Raw genomic sequence first — 22,792 nt, 5'->3', positions numbered from 1 at the left:
GATGGTGCAAGATGTGAACTTCCCGCTCAGCATCATCCACGGCTGTGCGGACACGGTCAAATTGCTGAACCGTTTCACCGCCACTGTGGGCGACACTGCGTTTGGTTCACACGACGCCAGAGTATCGCGGTGAATCTGTATGCAATTTAGATGTTTTTCTCACAATCGTACTGTCTCACATACGTCAGCTTTGGAGAACGTTTCCAGTTGCCACGCCATTTCAGAAGGATACTGTGAAGTACCTGATATCCATCTCTTCTGACAATGCGCCAGTCTAGCTTTGTGCTAGTGCTTGAAAGCAAACAACTCACTTTGATGGTGTCCACTGGTGTACCAGATCTAAAGAGCCAAAAAAACATTCTGTCTTTACTTCTGATAACAGCTATTTTATGCTATTAAATCAACGAATGTTCACGTGAATTGCTATAATACTTCTCTTGTGTTGGAGGTGTCTCAGTTCTTTCGTTTTAAACATTAGGCTAGGACCTTCCAGTATTCTCTAGCAAGCCCAAAAGAGAAAGCTGAGAGCAGCGACTGTATGCAGTACAGTTAACATCACGTTTCTTCCAACTATTAACTTACACTGCACAAGTTTTGCTGATGGTCTGTCAGAGGATGATTACGCCTCACTCTGAAAACAGTTTCAGTCACTAACTCACGATTGCATCAGGAGGATGCATTTTTCATTGGCAAACAGAATAAGAGAGAACGCGTACCCGCACCCTTCTTACCCAGATACGTCCCAAGGGCTGCGGACAGTCCCTTCCACATGAAGGTTAAACAATTTGGTGGTGGTCTATGAGAGAAGCGAGAACTGAGCAGCTCTCCAATTCAACGTTCTGTCTGTGCTCCCGACAAGTCGAGCAGATGCGCAAAACTATAGACCTATATCTCTGACGTCGATCTGTTGTAGAATTTTAGAACATGTTTTTTGCTCGAGTATCATGTCGTTTTTGGAAACCCAGAATCTACTCTGTAGGAATCAACATTGATTCCACAAAAAGCGATCGTGTGAGACCCAACTCGCTTTATTTGTTCATAAGACCCAGAAAATATTAGATACAGGCTCCCAGGTAGATGCTATTTTCTTTGACTTCCGGAAGTCGTTCGATACAGTTCCGCACTGTCGCCTGATAAACAAAGTAAGAGCCTACGGAATATCAGACCAACTGTGTGGCAGGATTGAAGAGTTTTTAGCAAACAGAACACAGCATGTTGTTATCAATGGAGAGACGTCTACAGACGTTAAAGTGAGCTCTGGCATGCCACAGGGGAGAGTTATGGGACCAATGCTTTTCACAATATATATATAAATGACCTAGTAGATAGTGTCGGAAGTTCCATGCGGCTTTTCGCGGATGATGCTGTAGTATACAGAGAAGTTGCAGCATTAGAAAATTGTAGCGAAATGCAGGAAGATCTGCAGCGGATAGGCACTTGGTGCAGGGAGTGGCAACTGACCCTTAACATAGACAAATGCAATGTATTGCGAATACATAGAAAGAAGGATCATTTATTCTATGATTATATGATAGCGGCACAAACACTGGTAGCAGTTACTTCTGTAAACTATCTGGGAGTATGCGTGCGGAACGATTTGAAGTGGAATGATCATATAAGGCGGGTACCAGGTTGAGATTCATTGGGAGAGTCCTTAGAAAATGTAGTCCATCAACAAAGGAGGTGGCTTACAAAACACTCGTTCGACCTATACTTGAGTATTGCTCATCAGTGTGGGGTCCGTACCAGATCGGGTTGACGGAGGAGATAGAGAAGATCCAAAGAAGAGCGGCGCGTTTCGTCACAGGGTTATTTGGTAACCGTGATAGCGTTAAGGAGATGTTTAACAAAGTCAAGTGGCAGGCTCTGCAAGAGAGGCGCTCTGCATCGCGGTGTAGTTTGCTCGCCAGGTTTCGAGAGGCTCTGTTTCTGGATGGGGTATCGAATATATTGCTTCCCCCTACTTATACCTCCCGAGGAGATCACGAATGTAAAATTAGAGAGATTAGAGCGTGCACGGAGGCTTTCAGACAGTCGTTCTTCCCGCGAACCATACGTGACTGGAACAGGAAAGGGAGGTAATGACAGTGGCACGTAAAGTGCCCTCCGCCACACAACGTTAGGTGGCTTGCGGAGTGTAAGTGTAGATGTAGATGTAGATGTAGATGTAGATGTAGATGTAGATGTAGATGTAGATGTAGATGAAGTGACTTCAAGTATCCTCCTCGGACCGTACGAAGCGTACACAGGATGAACCAGAACTCCACCGACAAACTTTCAGGGTTTGTTCAGGGATACCTCGAGAATATTTGGGTATAAGGGACTCGAGGTCTCTGTTGACTTGTACAGACTTACGCTGCCGGAAACAAAATTAGTACACCCTTTCAGACGTTTCCATTTCATACAAGAGTTATTGTTGCAACAGTGCATGTGCAGTACGATCAACAGCACTACCGGTTGAGAGGTATCATGAATCGACCCACGCCCAAACACTCATATCAGTATGTGGTGTAGCCTCCACGGGCGGCAATGCAGGCGCCGGCCCTGGCATCCAACCAATCTTACAGATGGTGAATACTGTCCCGGGGTCAATTATTCCAAAACTACTCGAATCGTACACGTTGTTCTGTAAGTGTTGTTGGTCGGCGAGTCCGATGAGTGCCTTCTCATCCCATTACATCCCGCAAGTGCTCTAATGGCAGCACGTCCGGATATCCTGCTGGCCAGGGAAGCTACAGCAGATCGTTCGTAGTATATAGAGTTTCATGGACCTTGTGTAGGCCAGCATTATCCTGTTGGAACAACACATCACCATCCTGTTGCAAGAATGCCACAAGAACAGGCCTTACAACATTCTGCACGTGCCTAGTGCTCGCTAGCGTCCTCTCTAGGAACACAATGTGAGCGAAAGTTGAACCTCATCGCACCAGAGATCATTAGATCTGGGAAATGGCCAGTGTTTCTTCGACGAATGCACTCTACGGGACAGAGCGCACCAGGTCTACGTAGTCCGTGCAAACGACAATCACTTGTGTGTGGGCAGAATCTGCTTTCATTGGTGAAGACCACGGCGCGCCACTACATCTTTCAGGTGAGCCTCCTATGGCACCAGTCGGGCCGTGCACGTCGATGCTGTGGCGTGAGAGGAAGAAGGTGTGCGTGTCCATAATCCCATTGCTAATAACCGATTTTCAACGTTCGTGTTAACACACCTGGGCTCACAAAGCGTCACACCTGTACTGTGGTAGCTGTACGATCTGCCACTGCTGGCCTTACAATACGACGCTCACAACGGGCGTCTGTACTGCGTGGACGTCCAGAACCTCTTTTACCGATGTGAGAACATTCACATGACCACTGATACCAATATCGTTGCATAATCGACGCATCGCATCAAACTTGTGAGGCAATTCTCCGAAAGGACCATCCCACCACTCGACTATCCACAATTGGCCCCCTTTAAAACTCGCTCATTTGGCTGTAAGAAGAACCAGTGCATCTCGTCGGCATTGCTTTACACGTCAGCGCCTCATTGAGATTTATGACTGTGAGCATTCCCTATTATAGGGTACACACAGATGGCGTTGTGGTAACTATGCCACAATTCTATCTGTTGGCGGACGACGTTCAAACTATTATCAGTGCATTTATTTTCCCCAGGTGGCATATGCCGTAATCGGATCAAAATCGATGTCGTCTTTACAGGTGTACGACTTTTTTCTGGCAATGTATAACGTAATTATGATTAATTTGGTTTGTTACCGCAATCACCCTTGTTTCTGTGAAAATACCTTCACATCAGTGACGAATCCTGCTGCATGCAATCTCCAAAACGCACAACACTGCAGCGAGGGGTAGCCGCGCGGTCTCGGGCGTCTTGCCACGGTCCACGCGGCTCCCCCCGTCGGAGGTTCGAGTGCTCTCTCAGGCTTGGGTGTCTGTGTCGTCCTTAGCGTGCGTTAGTTTAAGTTAGATTAAGTAGTGTGTAAGCTTAGGAATCGATGACCTCAGCAGTTTGATCCCATGAAACCTGAACACAAATTTCCAATTTTGCACAACACTAAACACAGAGTAATACAACACTCCTACGACTGATGTAAAGGTACTGTTATGTGGTTGCCGTCCCTACAGGCACAGCTGAGCAAACGTCGCTCTTCCACGGCATTCTGTAGAGCCGCACACGGGGTGCACATCGGCCAACTGTCTATCAGTAAACCTATCTATTCTGTAGTGTATCACTGTTAACATACAACCGACATCGACAGAATACAACTGACACACAAGCGAGCAGTACGATCCAAATGAGACAAACAGTGCATACCGTCAACGTCTGCACTGTTGTGCACTATTTTCAGTACAATACAAACACAAAGCTAATTGGGGCAAGAAAACAAATTAGATGCAATAAATCTGTAATAAGATGGCAGAGACTGTGACTTCCTTATGCTAAAATATTCAGAAGGTATACCTGAACAATCCTGAAAGTTTTATCAAAAAATGTTCAAATGTGTGTGAAATCTTATGAGACTTAACTGCCAAGGTCATCAGTCCCTAAGCTTACACACTACCTAACCTAAATTATCCTACGGACAAACACACACACCCATTCCCATCCATTCCCGAGGGAGGACTCGAACCTCCGCCGGGACCAGCCTCACAGTCCATGACTGCAGCGGCACAAACTGCTCGGCTAATCCCGCGCGGCAAAGTTTTATCTGTTTGGTTCTGATTTATCCTGTATATTAAATCCAACTTTTTTTTCCTTCCAGCTCAGAGAATAAAATAAACTCGCCATGCCTGATTTGTAGCTAGTACTTCATACCGTGTGCTTCAAGTGAATCCCTTGTTTTCGTTTCTGCCTGTTCTCAGCACGCAATGATTCTTCTGACTGGTGTGATGCGACTCTCTCCATCTCAGAATAGCACTTCCATCATAGATTCTCAATTATCTGTTGTATATAATCCAATCTCTGCCCTACCCTGCAGTTTTTACCCTCCACAGCTCCGTCTGGTACCATGCAGTTTGTTCTCCGATGCCTTCACGTACGTCCTAGCATTCTTCTTGTCACTGTTTTCCGTATGTTCCTTCCTTCGCCTATTCTGCGGAGAATCTCTTCATTCCTTATCTTATCATCCCACCTGATTTTCAACATCCTTCTGTAGCACCACTTCCCAAACGCTTCGATTCTCTTCTGTTTCGGTTTTCCAACTGTACTTGATCGACTTCCTTGCAAAGCCGTGCTCCAGACGTAAATTATCAGAAATTTATTCCTCAAATTAAGTATATTTGTCTTGGTTAGGAATGCTATCTTTGCCTGTGCTAGTCTGCTTTTTATGTCCTCATTGCTTTGTCCGTCATGGATAATTTTAGTTTCAAGGTATCAGAATTCCTTAAATTCATCTACTCCATGAGGCCAATTTTGATGTTCACTTTCTCGCTATTCTCATTTCTGCTATATCACATTACTTCTATCTTTCTCCGGTTTACGCTCAATCCACATTCTGTATTTATTAGACTGCTCTTTCCATCCAACAGATTCTGTAGTTCTTCTTCACATTCACTATGGACAGCAATGTCTTCAGCGAATCTTATCACCGATATCGTTTCACCCTGAATTTTAATCCCACTCTTGAACCTTTCTTTTATTTCGTCATTGCTTCTTCGATGTACAGATTGAACTGCAGGGGTGAAAAACTGCATCCTTTTTAATCTGAGCACTTTGTTCATTGTCTTTCAGTCTTATTTTTCCCTATTATTTCGTGTACATTTTGTATATTATCCGTATTTCCATATACTTACCCCCATTTTTCTCAGAGTTAACAATGTTTGGAACATTTTTACACTGTCGAACGCTTTTTCTAGGTTGACGAATGCTATGAGCTCGTTTCGGTTTTTCTCCAACCTGGCTTCCACTACCAAGATCAACCTGAGAGTAGCTTCTGTGGTGCCTTTACATTACTTAAAGGGAAACTGATCGTCAGTTTTCTTTTCGTACTTTCAACGTTGCAGCACAGTCAGCAATCGCGATAAGCTAATATATAATATCAAAACCAAAAAAATAAAAAATAAAGGACCTAAGGTGCCCTGTGGAACAGCTTACTTGCTTCGAATACAGAATGGATATGGCCGTATGACGGACATGGATGTGATACACAGTACTCCCGTGTGCATCAAACAGCAAAAGGCAAAATACAAAATTGTTAAGGCTTTCGTGACCACTTGTTGACAAACTGCCTATTGGCTTCTGTCTCGGGTTCTTCGGCCGAATAACCTGAGACAGAAGCCAATAGGCAGTTTGTTAAAAGGCAAAATTTAAAATTACCTTGACGGAAACGGAAGTTGGTAAGTGTGTTCCTACATCTGAAAGGTGATGTTTATTCAAATTTCGCACCAGTAGCATAAGAGGGCTGCTAGTAGCACCACTATGAGGATGCAAATCAAGTTTCCTTTAAATAAACGCTGTAACTGTCGTGAGAATCAGTTATCTTTGGACGTGGGGAGTTGACGTTAATCAATAATGCCTTTAAGGTGACAAATACGCCATTTTCAACACCTCACTGAGCTCGAAAGAGGTCGTGTAACAGGGCTACGAGAGGCTGGATGTTTCTTCTGTAATACTGCAGAAACGCTTGCTAGGGATATAGCCGCTGTACATGACTGCTGCCAGTGGTGGTCACGACAATATACGGTCGCAACAAGACCAGGCTCCAGATGACTAAGTGGCACCACCGAGAGGGAACATATGGCTGTGGTGCATCGTACTGCATCTGCAGCAGCAATCTGAGCAGCAGCTGGCACCACAGTGACTCAACGAACTGCTACGAATCTTACTCCAAGAACAGCTGCGGCCTGTAGCGTCCATTCCACTGACCCCAAACCACCATTTGCGACTTCAAGGGTGTCTAGCTAGAGAGCTCATTGGACGGCAAAGTGGAGGTCTGTCGTGTTTTCTGATAAAAACTGGTTCTGCCTCGGGCGCCTGTGATGGCCGCGAGTTGGATAGATGGGCCTGCAATCAACCTGTCTGTATGCTTCACATATTGGACCTATATCTGGAGTTATGGTCTATGTTGTGATTTCGTATGACAGTCCTCGTGATTACCTACGTACCTAAGGACAAAATTGTACCTCATTCTGCTGATTCGACCTGTTGTGCTGCTATTGATGAATAGCATTCCGGAGGGTGGGGGGTGTCTTCCAACAAGATAACGCTCGACCACATACCGCTGTTGTAACCCAACATGCTCTACAGAGTGTCGACATGTTGCCTTGGCACAGATTTGTCTCCATTCGAGCACATATGGGACACCATTGGACGACCACTTGAGCGGGTGGGGGGTGTGTCTTCCAACAAGATAACGCTCGACCACATACCGCTGTTGTAACCCAGCATGCTCTACAGAGTGTCGACATGTTGCCTTGGCACAGATCTGTCTCCATTCGAGCACATATGGGACACCATTGGACGACAACTCGAGCGTCATCCACAAATATCATTAACAGTCCTTGTATTGATCGACCAATGGCATGAAACTCCATCCCACAAACACACATTTGGCACCTGTGGAATACAATACATTCACGTTTACATGCTTGCATTCAACATTCATATTTGTAATGCCTTATCTCGCGTTTACATTAGCCTGTCATTTTGCAATATTAATCACTTAAGTATGTTACTTAGATAAATGTGTTCCCAAAATTTAATTATTCTAATTACTTTTGGTATTACGATTTTTTCCTGGCAGTGTAACTACAAGTTATATGCACACAGAAGTGTAATTAATTATTTTTTCTTGTGGACATTTACCAAAATACGTTTCTCAGAACACTGAATAGCGCATCGATTTGAATTTAAAATAATATGAAGACTGGTACTTTTATGTTTTATTTCATACTAATTGGTACTGTATTGAATAGATTGGAGTCAAATAAACAAAAAGTTTTGAAATTGTGTTGTAATATTATAACTTAATTTAAAAGTGAGAAGAGTAATCTACAAATGCATTTACCACAAATATTGTTAATGTTATACATTTTAAAAATGCTCTAACGATAATCATTTTAGAATAGCCGACATATGCGGCTCGGAGCAGTCTTGTGTAGGTTGAACACCCCCCTCAAGGAAGAGTGTATATCACATTTTTGAAAATGTTGAGTTTTCACTGGAATAAAGTTGAATATCACATGAGACATGCTTCCATAGTAACGGACGTCTTTCTTTCTATTTGTAAGCTGAGGTGGGAAAAACGTTGTATATCAATAAAAATGGCGGTTGTGACTGATACCTGTTGCAGTCCAAAGGTTATTGTAACATTAAACAAAGGAAAAAAATGAAAACAGATCCATCAAACTGGAATCATAAAGTCAAGAAAAGTAAAAGGAACAGTGCACAAACTTATAATTCTACAGTTGGCGAAGAGGCACGTTGAAAAACTATGTGAAAATTGGTATGTACAAGAACGTTGTATATCATTATAACCTGAAACATGTACATAAGAATAATATAGTATAAGTTTACTGTATTCCGAAACCATCATCACATTTATAATTTTACAATATTTTAGTTTCAGAGCAGAACATGTAACGCCCATGGCTGCTTTAAAATAGATTGTTCTTTGATAAATAAAGCTATAAGAGAGCATTTATTTATGGACGACGACAAACTAAATTACAATGCTCGATCTCAGCAACTAAGTAACTTAACTGAACTGTTGGAACCACTCAGGAGAAGAGATCATACTCATGCCTCACCACATGGAAAGTTTACATTTCGTTATTACTTATCACTGAAGGTAAGAACGATGAAGTTTGTCTAAAAGGGTACTGTGATGCAGTTCCAGTTAGACCTTGATGCATCTGGAGTCTACAGAAGACACTCACATCTCTAATTTGGAGCCCACGGGATAGCCACGATAAAAATTCTAATGACCATCATGCAATTACTGGTGGGCAGAAGGACGAAATCAGAGCACACATTACAAGTGGCGAAGCAGCCCATCCACTACAGCAGGCGAAACAGACGAAGTATCTATCATTTGATGTAACTGTTGGGTGAAGCCTATAAACAAGGATATGTGTTCAAGTAGTCCAGCAAGTGAACAACTGCGTGGAGATATTATTAACTTTGAACTGAATTTAAAACGTGGTAGATTAAATAACGTGTAAATATAGTTATTAGTTGTTTGTTAAGCTTATTTTCGCGGACGACGAAGAAAAAAGACAACAAATTTAGACAAAAGTAATCTCCATCACTCCAAAGCTGAATTAGCATATAAAACATTGCCTGCTAGTATTACTAAAGCAAAATTGAACAAAGATTTTGTTGTTATATGTGTCGACATGCAGCAAATTTTATCTTGCCTACATTACGACATGCAACTACGTATTATCAGCGGCCTCTTACTACATATGTCCTTGCCGTATTCAATGCAACAGTAGACAAAACTCAAGAACACTTGTGGTATGAATCCCAAGAAAAATTGGGATCAGTTGAAACTGCCTCTTGTCTAAATAAATGTGACATATGTGCGAGTGATAGAGACAGACGGTTTATTGCTTGGTCTGACCGTCGTGTTGGAAAAACCAGCAACACGACAATGACAGTTTTGCACAACTACCTTGTTGTGGAAAGGTATTCTACGACAGAAGAGCAAAAGTTCCTGGTTTCGGAGCATACCTTTCTCCGCTGGGACAGAATTTTTGCATTTATAGAGATAAAAGGAAGAGAGAGATCATGATTCCCTCTGAATGGAAGTATGTAATCTCTGAAACTTGTTTAAGTACATCTTTTGTTATAAAGGAAATGGGCAAGAATGGCTTTGTTGCCCTCAGTGTTCTTGAAGGAATAATGAAGCTTGACCCAAATTAGAAAATTACTACAACTACATCGTTGAAGATCAACGCAGATGACACAAATGCACTGCATGTGCGGCTTAGTTATAATGTCATTCAGACTTGCGTACATTTCCTCGAAAAAAAAAAAGTGGGGGAAATCCACCTCAGGTTAATAGCTTTACACCAGCTATGCAATTTCCATTATTTTAGAAAGAGCTTGTCCCTCTAACGGCAGAACAAAAGAAGCAGTTGTTAGTCATCAGTAACTAACCTGAAGTACAATGCAGAGAATTTTATGTGAATTGTTCAATTTATTTTTTTCTATTTTTAACTTTCTCTTTGTTATTGTTTCTTGGCCTATCACAGGTCTAGATTCTTTAATTAGTAGGTTAATGAACGGAACACATAGTGTTTCTTCAGAATATTAGATAATATGTTTTGTTGATATTTTCCATTATTTTTTCCACTGTCAAAGAAAATCAGTGTCCTTTATTTCTGTTATACAACACTATTTCCAATGTATTTTCACAGCATATACAACGTTTTTGCATGGAAAGGTAATTACGATAATTTTCTATGTGTTTAAAATGTACATCTGTTGCTATTCTGTAATAGATACTTTATCACTTCATCGTATATAATAAAACGGTTAAATAACCAGTACCAAAGGAAAACAACAATTATTTTCTCATCCTGAAAAATTATGAAATTGGGATATACAACTTTCTTTGAGGGAGGTCTTCGGTTCTCGAAATAAGTACATGGAGTCCATCCTGTCATTTAGTCGAGTTTTACGATGGTTGCGTTGAGTATGAACGACTTTGCCTTCATCTTGTGCTTTCGAGTTTAGCGTAGCGCAGATTTAAACAAAGATGTAGAACAGACTCTCAATGTGAGCCACAGTCTATTGTTGTGCACGAAGTATAAGCGAGTAGAAGCTAAATTATACTGCAAAATGGTTTGAGTATTAGTCTTCCTACACGTGTTCCTGCTTTGTTGTATAATTCTAATTTCCACAAGTATCATGTGATTGACACAATCATGAAATTCTTATTAGACGATGATATGCAAATTCTGAGAATTATTTAATGAATACAATGAATAATGGGGAAAATTTCAAATGTTATGTACTCTGGTGCATTACAAGTCCAGCCGATTATGATTTGTTGAAGAAAAAGTTAGGTCACGGATCATACCTTACCGTGTTCCAACAGTGCACTGCAAGAATTACGGGTAGTTGATAACGACTGTATATTTCAGTTAAAACTCTTCAGATAGAAACTACATTTATACCATCGTGCAATACTAATGTTGACTGACAGTCATATTAATGACTCTACAGGTGAAACAACTTTATACATGAGTAGTTTAAGAACAATTTCTGAAAGATGGTGTAATTACGGGGTACTATGTGTATACAAAGTGTATAAAAAATACAAACAATACCTTGCCCAAACAGGTGGAGAAACGTAGCCTATGGACTGTTGTGAAGGTAATGTGTACATGACTATTATACGTTTTCCTGAGCCTACCGCATGTTACACTGAAAGCAACTGAGACGTTTACATAATCGAATTTTATGAATGTGTAAAATGTGTGAAAGATGTTAAATGCTGGCTGGCTGACTGAAGAAGACTCAAATAAATACCTAAAAAGACTATCCTCGATTGTCTTTGTAAGAGTACAGCTATTTCCAATGCTACATATGCAATCGTATGTACCTCTAGCCCTGCGATAGTGCATGATGACGTCAGAGTGACGATCTGGAGAGTATGGGGTTCTCATGGTCTATTCATTCAAACATGGCATGTACATTACGCCATACAATTTCTTATCGTGAACCCAAGCTGCTGTGTAGTGTGTTTCAAAACTGAGTTGACACTTACCCACGATCAGATCAGGTACGGCATTGCCGAAGATGTGGAGGTCTAGCAGAATGGTCACGAACTTCCCAAATTTGCGGCCGTAGGATAGTTCAGCCAGTGCCGCATATGGATACCTGTTAAAACACAGTGTATAGTTAATTTACTTGGGACTACTCACTCTTTTCCTTCTAATAAACATCGATAAAAATAATGGATGACTCATCAGTACAGGGAGGAGAACGAAAGTATAAAACACTGAAAACATTTAAGTAATGAAGAATACTTCATAGTGTAGCAGCCTGACATGGCGTGAACTCAATAAGTCGTTGAAAGTCCTCTGCAGAAATACTGAGCCTCTATGGCCATCCACAATTGCGAAAGTGTTGCTGGTGCAGGATTCTGTACATTAACTGACCTGTCGATTATATCCCTTAAATCGTTCTATGGGATTAATTGGGGGCGATATGAGTGGCCATACCGTTTGCTCGAATAGTGCAGATTGTTCTTCAGAACAGTTCCCCAGTAACATGGCGCTTTGCCGTCTATAAAAATTCCATCGTTGTATGGGAACATGAAGTCCATGAAGGCTGAAATTGATCAATTATCAGTTCAGTTGCTTCAGAGGATCTAGCCCACTCGACGTAAACGCAGTACACACCATTCTGCAGCCACCACCAGGTTGCACAGTGCATTCTTGACAACTTGGGTCCATGGTTTCGTAGGATCTGCGCGACACTCGAACCCTAACATCAGCTCTTACCAACTCAGATCGGGACTCGGCTGACCGTGCATGATCACAGTCCAAGAGGAATGCTGCTGCGATGCCGTGTGGTACTCTTAGCAAAGACACTCACGTCGGTCGCCTGCTGCCATAGACCATTAACGCCAAATTTAGACGCACAGTCCTAACGGATACGTTCGACGTACGTCGCACCTTGATTTCACGCAGTGTCGCTTTTCTGTTAGCACCAACAACTTTACGCAAATGCCGCTGCTCTCAGTCATTAAGTGGAGGCCGTCGGCCACTGCGTTGTCTGTGGTGAGAGGTAATGCCTGAAATTTGGTACTCATTCTTAATACTGTGGATCTCGGAATATTGAATTCCCTAACGATTTCCGAAACGGAATGTCCCATGCGTCTAGCTCCAACTAATATTGCTGCTTCAGAGTCTTAATTACCGTTGAGCGGCCATAATCACCTCGGTAGCTTTTTCACATGAACAAGTGACAACTGAGAAGAAATGACAGCTCCGCCATTGAACTGCCCTTTTATACCTCTTGGACACGACAGTATCGCCATCTGTATTGTGCATATCGCTATACCAAGACTTTTGTCACCTCAATGTGTATACTACGCGTCGGAGCGTGTCGGTGACCTGGCAAACCAATGATCCACATTCTCTGTTCTCTAGACCCAGTGCGTTCAGGTAAGTTTCTAAGGCCCCACATTACTTACTACTTTAGTAATCAACAGCGAAGTCTTTCTTTGTTGCGATCCAGAGCTTCTTTTTACCATTTAGTGAATATGAAACCTTCCTTTGGATTACGCAGGAGCTGAATTTTTCACTATCTTGCTTTTCTCTTTCTTCTCCATATTTATTTGCCGTCCTGATTTCTCTCCCCGTCTATCTATTCCTCAAGAACTCTTTTTATTATCAGTTCGCTTTACAATGCCGACAGTTCAGTTTTCCTTCATTTTTATTAACCTGTTCCTCTCTTTTCTTTGTGTGTTTTCCATTGTAAGCAGAATCCACGTTTCAGGAACAAGCCGCCTTTTCCTCTCCTCCAGGTACGTCAGAACACACAAAAAATATTTTATGAGTCGTTGCATCAGTCTAAGGCAAAGTTGCTGTAAAATACCCTCCAAGGCATTTATAATGCTACCTTCGCAATTATTTTGTTTTTACAGCTACAGTACAGCAACGTTCTCTGTTCTTCTTCTCAAACAGCAATATTTTTAAAGATGTTGTTTCCTCAATTTAATACTATTTTCAGCTATTTCTTCCTCAAATTCGAGTAACCGTTTTTCCTTACATCCCAAGAAGACTATGCTGTCCTCAACACGTCCTAAACCTTATATTCATGTTATGTAAAGAAAAATGTATCATATGAAAATCTGAAGCATCAGACTCTCTGACTTTCATTTTTATCCCTTAATTATACATTCTTCTAATTTGTATCACATCTTTTATTTACAGAAGTAAATTGAAAAATGTGGCACATCGGTAGCAATCTTTTACTACACCTTTTTCCAGTCCTATTACTCTTGAATCTTGACCTTTCATCCTGACCACTATCTTTTGTTTAGATTAATAAATCTCTTTTTTTTAGTCTACTCTTTCTCATTAAGTATGAAAATATCTCCTATTATACAGTATTAAAAATGCTTCACCGATCGTATTAAGCACATACAATTTGTCGTATTGTCAATAAATAACTCTCCTGATACTTTTTTTGTTATCAGTATTTTGACTTGTTCGATGTGGCCCGTTATGAATTCCTCTCTTGTTGGACCTCTTCATCTCGAACTAGCAAAAAAAAAAAAAAAAAAAAAAAAAAAAAAAAAAAAAAAAAAAAAAAAAAAACCGGCTCTGACCACTATGGGACTCAATTGCTGTGGTCATCAGTCCCCTAGAACTTAGAACTACTTAAACCTAACTAACATAAGGACATCACACACATCCATACCCGAGGCAGGATTCGAACCTGCGACCGTAGCAGTTGCTCGGTTCTAGACTGAAGCGCCTAGAACCGCTAGACCACCGCGGCTGGCTCGAACTAGCACTTGCACCTTACGTCCTCAATTATTTGTTTGGTGAATTGCAATATCTGTCTTCCCCTTTAGTTTTTACTGTCTCCGGCTCCCTCTAGTACCATGAAAGTAAATCCCTGATGAACATGTTTCATCATCCCATCCCTTCTCCTTGGCAGTGTTTTTCAAATGTTCCTTCCTTCACCGATTCTGAGGACAACTTCCTCATTTCTTAACTTATCCTAAAGGTAACAGCTTGAAAATATACACTAATGTCTAATTGCCAGGTACATCGTTATATATTGAGAGGAATGAAGTTTGGAAAGTCGTTGCTCAGAAAGCAGGAAAAAACTGAAGACGATTAATGTTTAAGATCTGCGACTATGTCGTCAGAGATGGAAGATAGAGTAAGGGAAGAAAATCGGTCACATCAGTTTCAAAGGGACTATCTCGGTATTTATCAAGTGGTTTAGGTAACTCGGGAAAAACCTGTAACTAGATTGTCAGTAACGGATTTGAACATTCTTCACCTAAGTGCCCTGCTAAGAAAGTTCGCATAGGGATTTGAATGCGATACGCAGTTTTGCTGCACCGTTTGCCAGTGTAGTGCTGAGCCGGCTACAGCAAGGAATGCGAGTGTTGTTTACCTGTTCTGTGCAGCAGTCAGAAGGAGCACCCCACAACTATTGTATCGCAGACAACGCCCTTACATTCGCGAGTAATAAGTGTAAAAACGAAATCTTCATATTTAGGCACAATCGTGACAGCGTACACTTTCGTGAATTTGGAGCACTGCTTCACTTAGGAAATAACTGTCGTTCGCCTCACACATATCTACCTTGTTCTAAGGATAAGGAAAATGAATCAAAACCATATTACCGACGACGAATAGAACGTAAGTCTCCAGATTACGAAGTCATTACATCCTTTATCTCCGCCACACGTGGTATACTACCTTATCTGGAGGAGATGCCGCAGACCAGGTAGTAACAGAATGGCGCCTCACACATACACTGTCAGGAAAAAAACAATTTAGTGCACTCTTCTGGAGATTTCAATTCACTCAAGATTTGTTTTTGCAACAGAGCATAAGGTGATTACATTTAAGCATCAACAGCCCAACGACCCATGCTGGAACACCCATTGAGCCGTGGTAAAAATTGCTGTTTTGAAGAGCGCGCCGCAGCGCGTAGTGTGAAGCAGTCGCCTTCCGATCCTGGCGGTGGCGCCGCTGTAGCAATCGCAGCTTTGTTGTCTCCCTCTGGTGGGAAAGGGGAAAGGTTGCCTGTTCACGTGCATTTACATGGTGTTTCAAAAATGACCGGTACATTTGAAACGGCAATACAAACTAAACGAGCAACGATAGAAATACTCCGTTTGTTGCAATATGCTTGGGACAACAGTACATTTTCAGGCAGACAAACTTTCGAAATTACAGTAGTTACAATTGTCAACAACAGATGGCGCTGCGGTCTGGGAAACTCTATAGTACGATATTTTCCACATATCCACCATGCGTACCAATAATATGGCGTAGTCTCTGAATGAAATTACCCTAAACCTTTGACAACGTGTCTGGCGGAATGGCTTCACATGCAGATGAGATGTACTGCTTCAGCTGTTCAATTGTTTCTGGATTCTGGCGATACACCTGGACTTCCAAGTGTCACCAAAGAAAAAAGTCACAGGGGTTCATGTCTGGCGAATAGGGAGGCCAATCCACGCCGCCTCCTGTATGTTTCGGATAGCCCAAAGCAATCACACGATCATCGAAATATTCATTCAGGAAATTAAAGACGTCGGCCGTGCAATATGGCACCATCTTGCATAAACCACGAGGTGTTCGCAGTGTCGTCTAAGGCAGTTTGTACCGTCACAAATTCACTAAGAATGTCCAGATAGCGTGATGCAGTAATCGTTTCGGATCTGAAAAATGGGCCAATGATTCCTTTGGAAGAAATGGCGGCCCAGACCAGTACTTTTTGAGGATGCAGGGACGATGGGACTGCAACATGGGGCTTTTCGGTTCCCCATATGCGCCAGTTCCAGGTAAAAATAAGCTTCGTCAGTAAACCAAATGCTGCCCACATGCATATCGCCGTCATCAATCCTGTGCACTATATCGTTAGCGAATGTCTCTCGTGCAGCAATGGTAGCGGCGCTGAGGGGTTGCCGCGTTTGAATTTTGTATGGATAGAGGTGTAAACTCTGGCGCATGAGACAATTCGTGACGTTGGCGTCATTTGGACCGCAGCTGCAACACGGCGAACGGAAACCTGAGGCCGCTGTTGGATCACCTGCTGCACTAGCTGCGCGTTGCCCTCTGTGGTTGCCGTACGCAGTCGCCCTACCTTTCCAGCACGTTCATCCGTCACGTTCCCAGTCCGCTGAAATTTTTCAAACAGATCCTTTATTGTATCGCTTTTCGGTCCTTTGGTTACATTAAACATCCGTTGAAAACTTCGTCTTGTTGCAACAACACTGTGTTCTAGGCGGTGGAATTCCAACACCAGAAAAATCCTCTGTTCTAAGGAATAAACCATGTTGTCCACAGCACACTTGCACGTTGTGAACAGCACACGCTTACAGCAGAAAGACGACGTACAGAATGGCGCACCCACAGACTGCGTTGTCTTCTATATCTTTCACATCACTTGCAGCGCCATCTGTTGTTGAAAATTGTAACTACTGTAATTTCGAAAGTTTGTCCGCCTGAAAATGTACTGTTGTCCCAAGCATATTGCAACAAACGGTGTATTTCTATCGCTGCTCGTTTAGTTTTTATTGCCGTTTCAAATATACCGGTCATTTTTGAAACACCCTGTAAGAGGAGCTATGAGCTCGCCAGCCAGTGAGTCTGGGTCAGTCTCTCGTCCCCAGCTTGCTAGTCTGTCTCTCGTCCGCATTTGTTAGGCAGTTAGTGTCTGTCTGTCGTTTGGAGTGGTAGTATGTTTGTCGTTTGGCTCAACTTTTAAAGCCGGCAAAAGTAGAGTCTTCTCACTCCGCCAGTAAGAGAACTCAGCGAGTGGTCGCCCGGTCGGGGCTTAGTTCCTGCATCTGAGTCTGCGCGTTAAGCCGCCAGTCTGCCCGAGTTTGCGCAGGCAATGGTCATTGGCGGTTGGATCGATCGGTTGGTCGATCGCGCACTGAGACACAAGATGACTTGTCCCTCTTGAGCGTCGGCGCGTGTGAGGTCGCCACGTGAGTCCAGTGGGCCGCGCCGTATAGCGAGGGGTAGTGGTTCGCGGTAGGCACGAGAGCAACAGTAGTCAACCCACGACATCGGTCTGGCCGGTGCAGCTGCGACGCCGTGAGACGGGAGATCGGCGCTCCTTCCTGTGTCCTTTGAAGCGGCTGGCAGCGGATGGTTCGAGAGAACGATTTGGGGGTGCTGCGCCAGGTCTTCTTGAGAAATCGCAGTTTATTAGACGTTATGTGACTGGTGATACGTTGTGTGATTTACTCTTGTTAAACTGTTCTTGTTTTCTTGGTCAGTCTCTCGTCCCCAGTTTGCTCGTCTGTCTCTCTTCCGCATTTGTTAGGTAGTTAGTGTCTGTCTGTCGTTCGGAGCTGCCTGTCATATTTGTCGAATTTGGTGTGTTAACGAATTTATTGCTTGGAGTGTAACGGCCTAATACCTGAAATATGTTTGATCTTGACTATGATCTTGAGAGGCGATATCTGTATAATGTAGAGCATCTTAACTTGTTTGGCCAAACTTGTAGAATTTTATATAAGATTGCATTTCATGGCCTTTTATTTAAATGATCATTTTAGCATATAAAGTTGCCACCCTTTCACCGTAGAAGTTTGAAGTTTAAATCAAGTTGCATCTTCGGTGGCAAAGTTAATATTTTGTACCATTTCCATCCCTCCTACTGTGGGCATAGTTTGTGTGCTTGTGTAAATTGTTAAAACTTTTAGTTTAAAGTACTCTGGTGTGTTGCATATTTGCACCAGTGTAGTCTCTCAGAGGTTGTTGTGAGCGGTCGTATCTACGGCCGTGTGAAAAGGGAGCGGAAAGGTTCTCCGCCCGAAAGCTCATAGAGTCAAAACTTGTTTCTTTCTGCCTCTGAATAAATTGTAACTTGATATTTAGAGGGTGCTTTCTGATTATAATTCTAAATCTGTTCTTTTTAAATCCTTTTAGGCACTATTAAAGTGAATAAAATTCCCATTTGTTAAAGGAATTTTCTTATGACTTCATCTGTTACTCCCTGGTAACTACTTCCATGCTTACATAATGTGATTAAATGTGTTAATGTTCTTGAAGAATCGCTAGTAAATAAAATAAATTCTCAAGAATATTCTTTGAAAATAAATCACGTTTCACCCATACTAGTACGTGGTGTAGCCTCCACGGGCGCCAATTCAAGCGCTGACTCTGGTATTCAGTCAAGCTTATACTGTCCTGGGACACGTTATGTGACGCCTGCTTGACCTGTTCACGTCATTCTGTAAGGGTTGTTGATTGACGAGTCACGTGAATCACTTCTTGTCCCATCATTACCACAGGTACTCCATTGGAGACAGGTCTGGAGATCGTGCTGGTCATGGAAGTTGCTGCACTTCCTACAGAATTCGTTGAGTTTCACGGGCAGTGCGTGGGCGAGCATTATCCTGCATCAACAACATATCACCTTCATGTTGCAAGAATGGCAAGAGAGCGGGTCTAAGAACATTCTGCACTTACCGAGCACTGGCTACCATCGCCTCCAGGAACATAAAAGGTGAACGAAAGCATTAGCGTATCGCATTCTAGGTGATAAGATCTGAAGAGGGGCCAATCTGTGTGGGATGAATACAAGACTGTGCTCAGCAGGTCTACGTCGTATATGCAAACGATCATGACTTGCACGTAGGCAGAGTATGCTTTCATGGCCAAAGACCACAGCGTGCTGTTCCATCTTCAAAATGATTCTCTGGTGGCACCAATCGAGCCGTACACGTCCATGCTGCGGTGTGAGTGGGAGGCGGGGTGGAGGTGTGCCCGTAGTCTCACTGCTAATAACCGGTCCGCAACAGTTCTTATTGACGCATGAGAGTTCACAAGCCCTCAGATACTATGTGATCAAAAGTATCCGGACTCCTGGCTGGAATTCAATATGGTGTTGGTCCACTCTTAGCCTTGATGATAGCTTCCATTCTCGCGGGCATACATACAATCAGGTGCTCGAACGTTCCTTGGGGAATAGCAGCCTACTGTTCACGGAGTGCTGCACTGAGGGGAGGTATCCATGTTAGCCTGTGCTGAAGTCGACACCTCATGGGAGAAAAAGAGCTAATAACACACTATGTACCCTCATTTACTTTATTTGGATTTCGCATGTAATTTAGCAATTTTTCTAAAAATTGATCCATTTTGCCCCTTCCCCCTTTCGCCCACCAGTGGGTGGATCGATTTCACGATCCCTCGATGATTGGTTTCTAGCAACTCAGTTTAACAAAATGACAGAGGTATCTCAACTCAGATATCCAAGTAGAAATTATTCAAACACAAGCATTAAGCTATAAAGCGCCGGCCGTAGTGGCCGAGCGGTTCTAGGCGCTACAGCCTGGAACCGTGCGACCGCTACGGTCGCAGATTCGAATCTTGCCTCGGGTATGGATGTGTGTGATGTCCTTAGGTTAGGTAGGTTTAAGTAGTTCTAAGTTCTAGGGGACTGATGACATCAGAAGTTAAGTACCGTAGTGCTCAGAGCCATTGTTTTAAGCTATAAAGCAACAGAGAACATATACAGTACCAAAAGAAGTGCTCACCAAGAACAGTCAGCTCCAACAAGTGAGCGTGTTATGGTACCCCGGGTATTAGCACTGAGTAGAAGTATCTTTTTGTTAGGTTTTTAATAACGTCATGTTTGCGTAAATGGTGCATTGTGATATTTTTTGCACTCGTCTCATGAAGAGGAATAAGGCTACTAAATAGAAGATATACACTATGTGATCAAAAGTATCTGGACATCTGACTGCAAATGACTTACAAGTTCGTGACGCACTCCATCGGTAATACTAGAATTCCATATGGTGTTGGCCCGCCCTTAGCCTTCATGACAGCTTCTGTTTTGGCAGGCATACGTTCAATCAGGTGCTGGACAGTTTCTTGGGGAATAGCAGCCCATTATTCACGAAGTGCTGCACTGAGGAGAGGTATCGATGCAGTCGATGAGGCCTGGCACGAAGTCGGCGTTCCAAAACATCCCAAAGGTGTTCTATAGCATTTGGGTCAGGACTCTGAGCAGGCCAGTCCATTACTGGAATGTTATTGTCGTGTACCCACTCTAGAACAGGTCGTGCATTATGAACAGGTGCTCGATCGTGTTAAAATATGCAATCGCCATGCCCGAATTCCTCTTCAACAGTGGGAAGCAAGAAGATGCTTAAAACAATACTGTAGGCCCGTGCTGTGATAGTGCCACTCAAAACAACAAGGGGTGCAAGCCCCTTCATGAAAACCGCGACCACACAATAACACCACCGCCTCTGAATTTTACTGTTGGCACTACACACGCTGGCAGATGACGTTCACCGGGCATTCGCCCTACCCATCCCCTGCCATCGCATTGCCCCATTGTGTTCGTAAATCGTCACTCCACTGTTCAATCGTCCAATGTTTACGATCCGTACACCAAGCAATGCGTCGTTTGCCATTTACCGGCGTTATGTGTGGCTTATGAGCAGCCTGTCGACCATGAAATCCAAGTTTTCTCACCTCCTGCCTGTCATAATACTTGCAGTGGATCTTGATTATTTGGAATTCCTGTGATGATCTGGACAGATGTCTGTCTATCACACTTCAAGATACTCTTCAAATATCGGCGGTCTCTGTCAGTCAACAGACTGGGCTGTAACCTTTTGTGTTGTAGGAGTCCTTTAACGTTTCCACTTCACTATCGCATTGGAAACAGTGGAACTAGGGATGTTTAGGGGTGTGGAAGTCTCACGTACAGACGTATGACACTAGTAACGCCCAATCACCTGACCACTTTCGGAGTGGAGCGCCTCATTCTGCTCTCTCACGATGTCTAACGACTACTGAGGTCGCTGATATCGAATACCTGGTAGTAGGTGTCAGCACAATGCACATAACACGAGAAACGAATGTTTTTTGGGATGTCCTGATAATTTTGATCACACAGTATATCTGTGCTGTGGTGCCTGTAGGATTTGTCACTGCTACCTCTCACAATGCGACGATGCTGGTGGGCGTATGTGCTGCGCGGACGTCCAGAACATCATCTACAAGTGCGAGAACGTTCATGTGACCACTGATACCAGAATAGTTGCACAGCCGATGCAGCACTTCCAACTTTTATGGCAGTTCTAGGAAAGGGCGATCCCACTACTCGGTTGGCCACAATTTGACGCCCTTAAAAGGCGCTCAGTTGGGTGTAGGAAGCACGAGTGTGTCTCCGCGGCATGGTTGCCTGCTTCCTTAAGACGTTTGCACCACAAAGGCTCTTCTGGCTGTGAGCATTTCCTATTAGAGGGTAGATACAGATGGTACTCTGCCTGTAGTACCACTACACTGTCTAATACTTTTTTCATAATGAGAGGCCACAGTCATAGTATATATTTCTTTAAAACCAGTACCGCCATTAGACTGTTTATTTGCAATGTTACATTTACACTTACACTATCATGATTTCGGCTTCAAAGTGCCATTATCAAGTGTTCTAAGCTTCTGACTATGTCATCGGGAGTCTGGGATTGTAGTGATTGCAAGTAATAAGGCTTAAGCTTCACTCGTTTCAAGATCTCCAGACGGTCGATTGCGCTGTTTTCATCTCTCTTCTAGCATTGTCAGTCGTCTTCTCTGGGCTACGTGTGAAACTCGCCTGCACAAGGTCAACCGTTTCTTCACTCGCACATATGCAAAAACATCCTAAAGCTTCAAACTGGCATATCATCGCCGCGTGGAGTTGGCAGTTGGTGGATCTTTGTGGAATTTCGTTCTGAAATGTCCTTACACTCTTACGGCTGACTAATGTTAATGCTTTTCAAGCACAACATACTCTTTCTCAGGGCCTGTCGCCATCTTGCCTAATTTTTCCCTGGTGTGCTCTCGAGGCAGAAATCTGAAGTTTGGCTGTAACAACATAAAAGTTTTTGGTTTTGCTGTATGAGTGTTGAGTTTTGTGACATCTTAATTAATGTAGCTACAGTGAATTTATGAAATCGCTTCAGTCATTTATAATAACTTTTTATATGGGCCGCAAATGAGGAAATCCTCTGACCTGGACGTGTCTCACCTATTCTGGGCTGAATATGCCACAAACTGCTGGCAATTGTATTAGTGTGGCCAAAGCTGCAAAGTTGGCCTGAGGCAACTAAAGAGTCCA

The 22,792-nt window shown here is 43.0% G+C and overlaps 1 protein-coding gene across 1 annotated transcript in view; it reads right to left on the bottom strand.

Moving 5' to 3' along the window:
- LOC126284454 (uncharacterized) overlaps positions 1–22,792 on the bottom strand; it is a 191,458-nt gene that overhangs the window by 51,009 nt on the left and 117,657 nt on the right. The window contains exon 4 of the mRNA XM_049983374.1: positions 11,724–11,836. Coding sequence (XP_049839331.1) covers positions 11,724–11,836 — 113 coding nt within the window. The remainder of the gene's footprint in view (positions 1–11,723; positions 11,837–22,792) is intronic.

Source organism: Schistocerca gregaria, chromosome 8 (genome assembly GCF_023897955.1).
Source record: "Schistocerca gregaria isolate iqSchGreg1 chromosome 8, iqSchGreg1.2, whole genome shotgun sequence".
Lineage (NCBI taxonomy): Eukaryota > Metazoa > Arthropoda > Insecta > Orthoptera > Acrididae > Schistocerca > Schistocerca gregaria.
The sequence above is the reverse complement of the archived record's forward strand: the minus strand, read 5'-3'. Positions and strand labels throughout refer to the sequence as shown.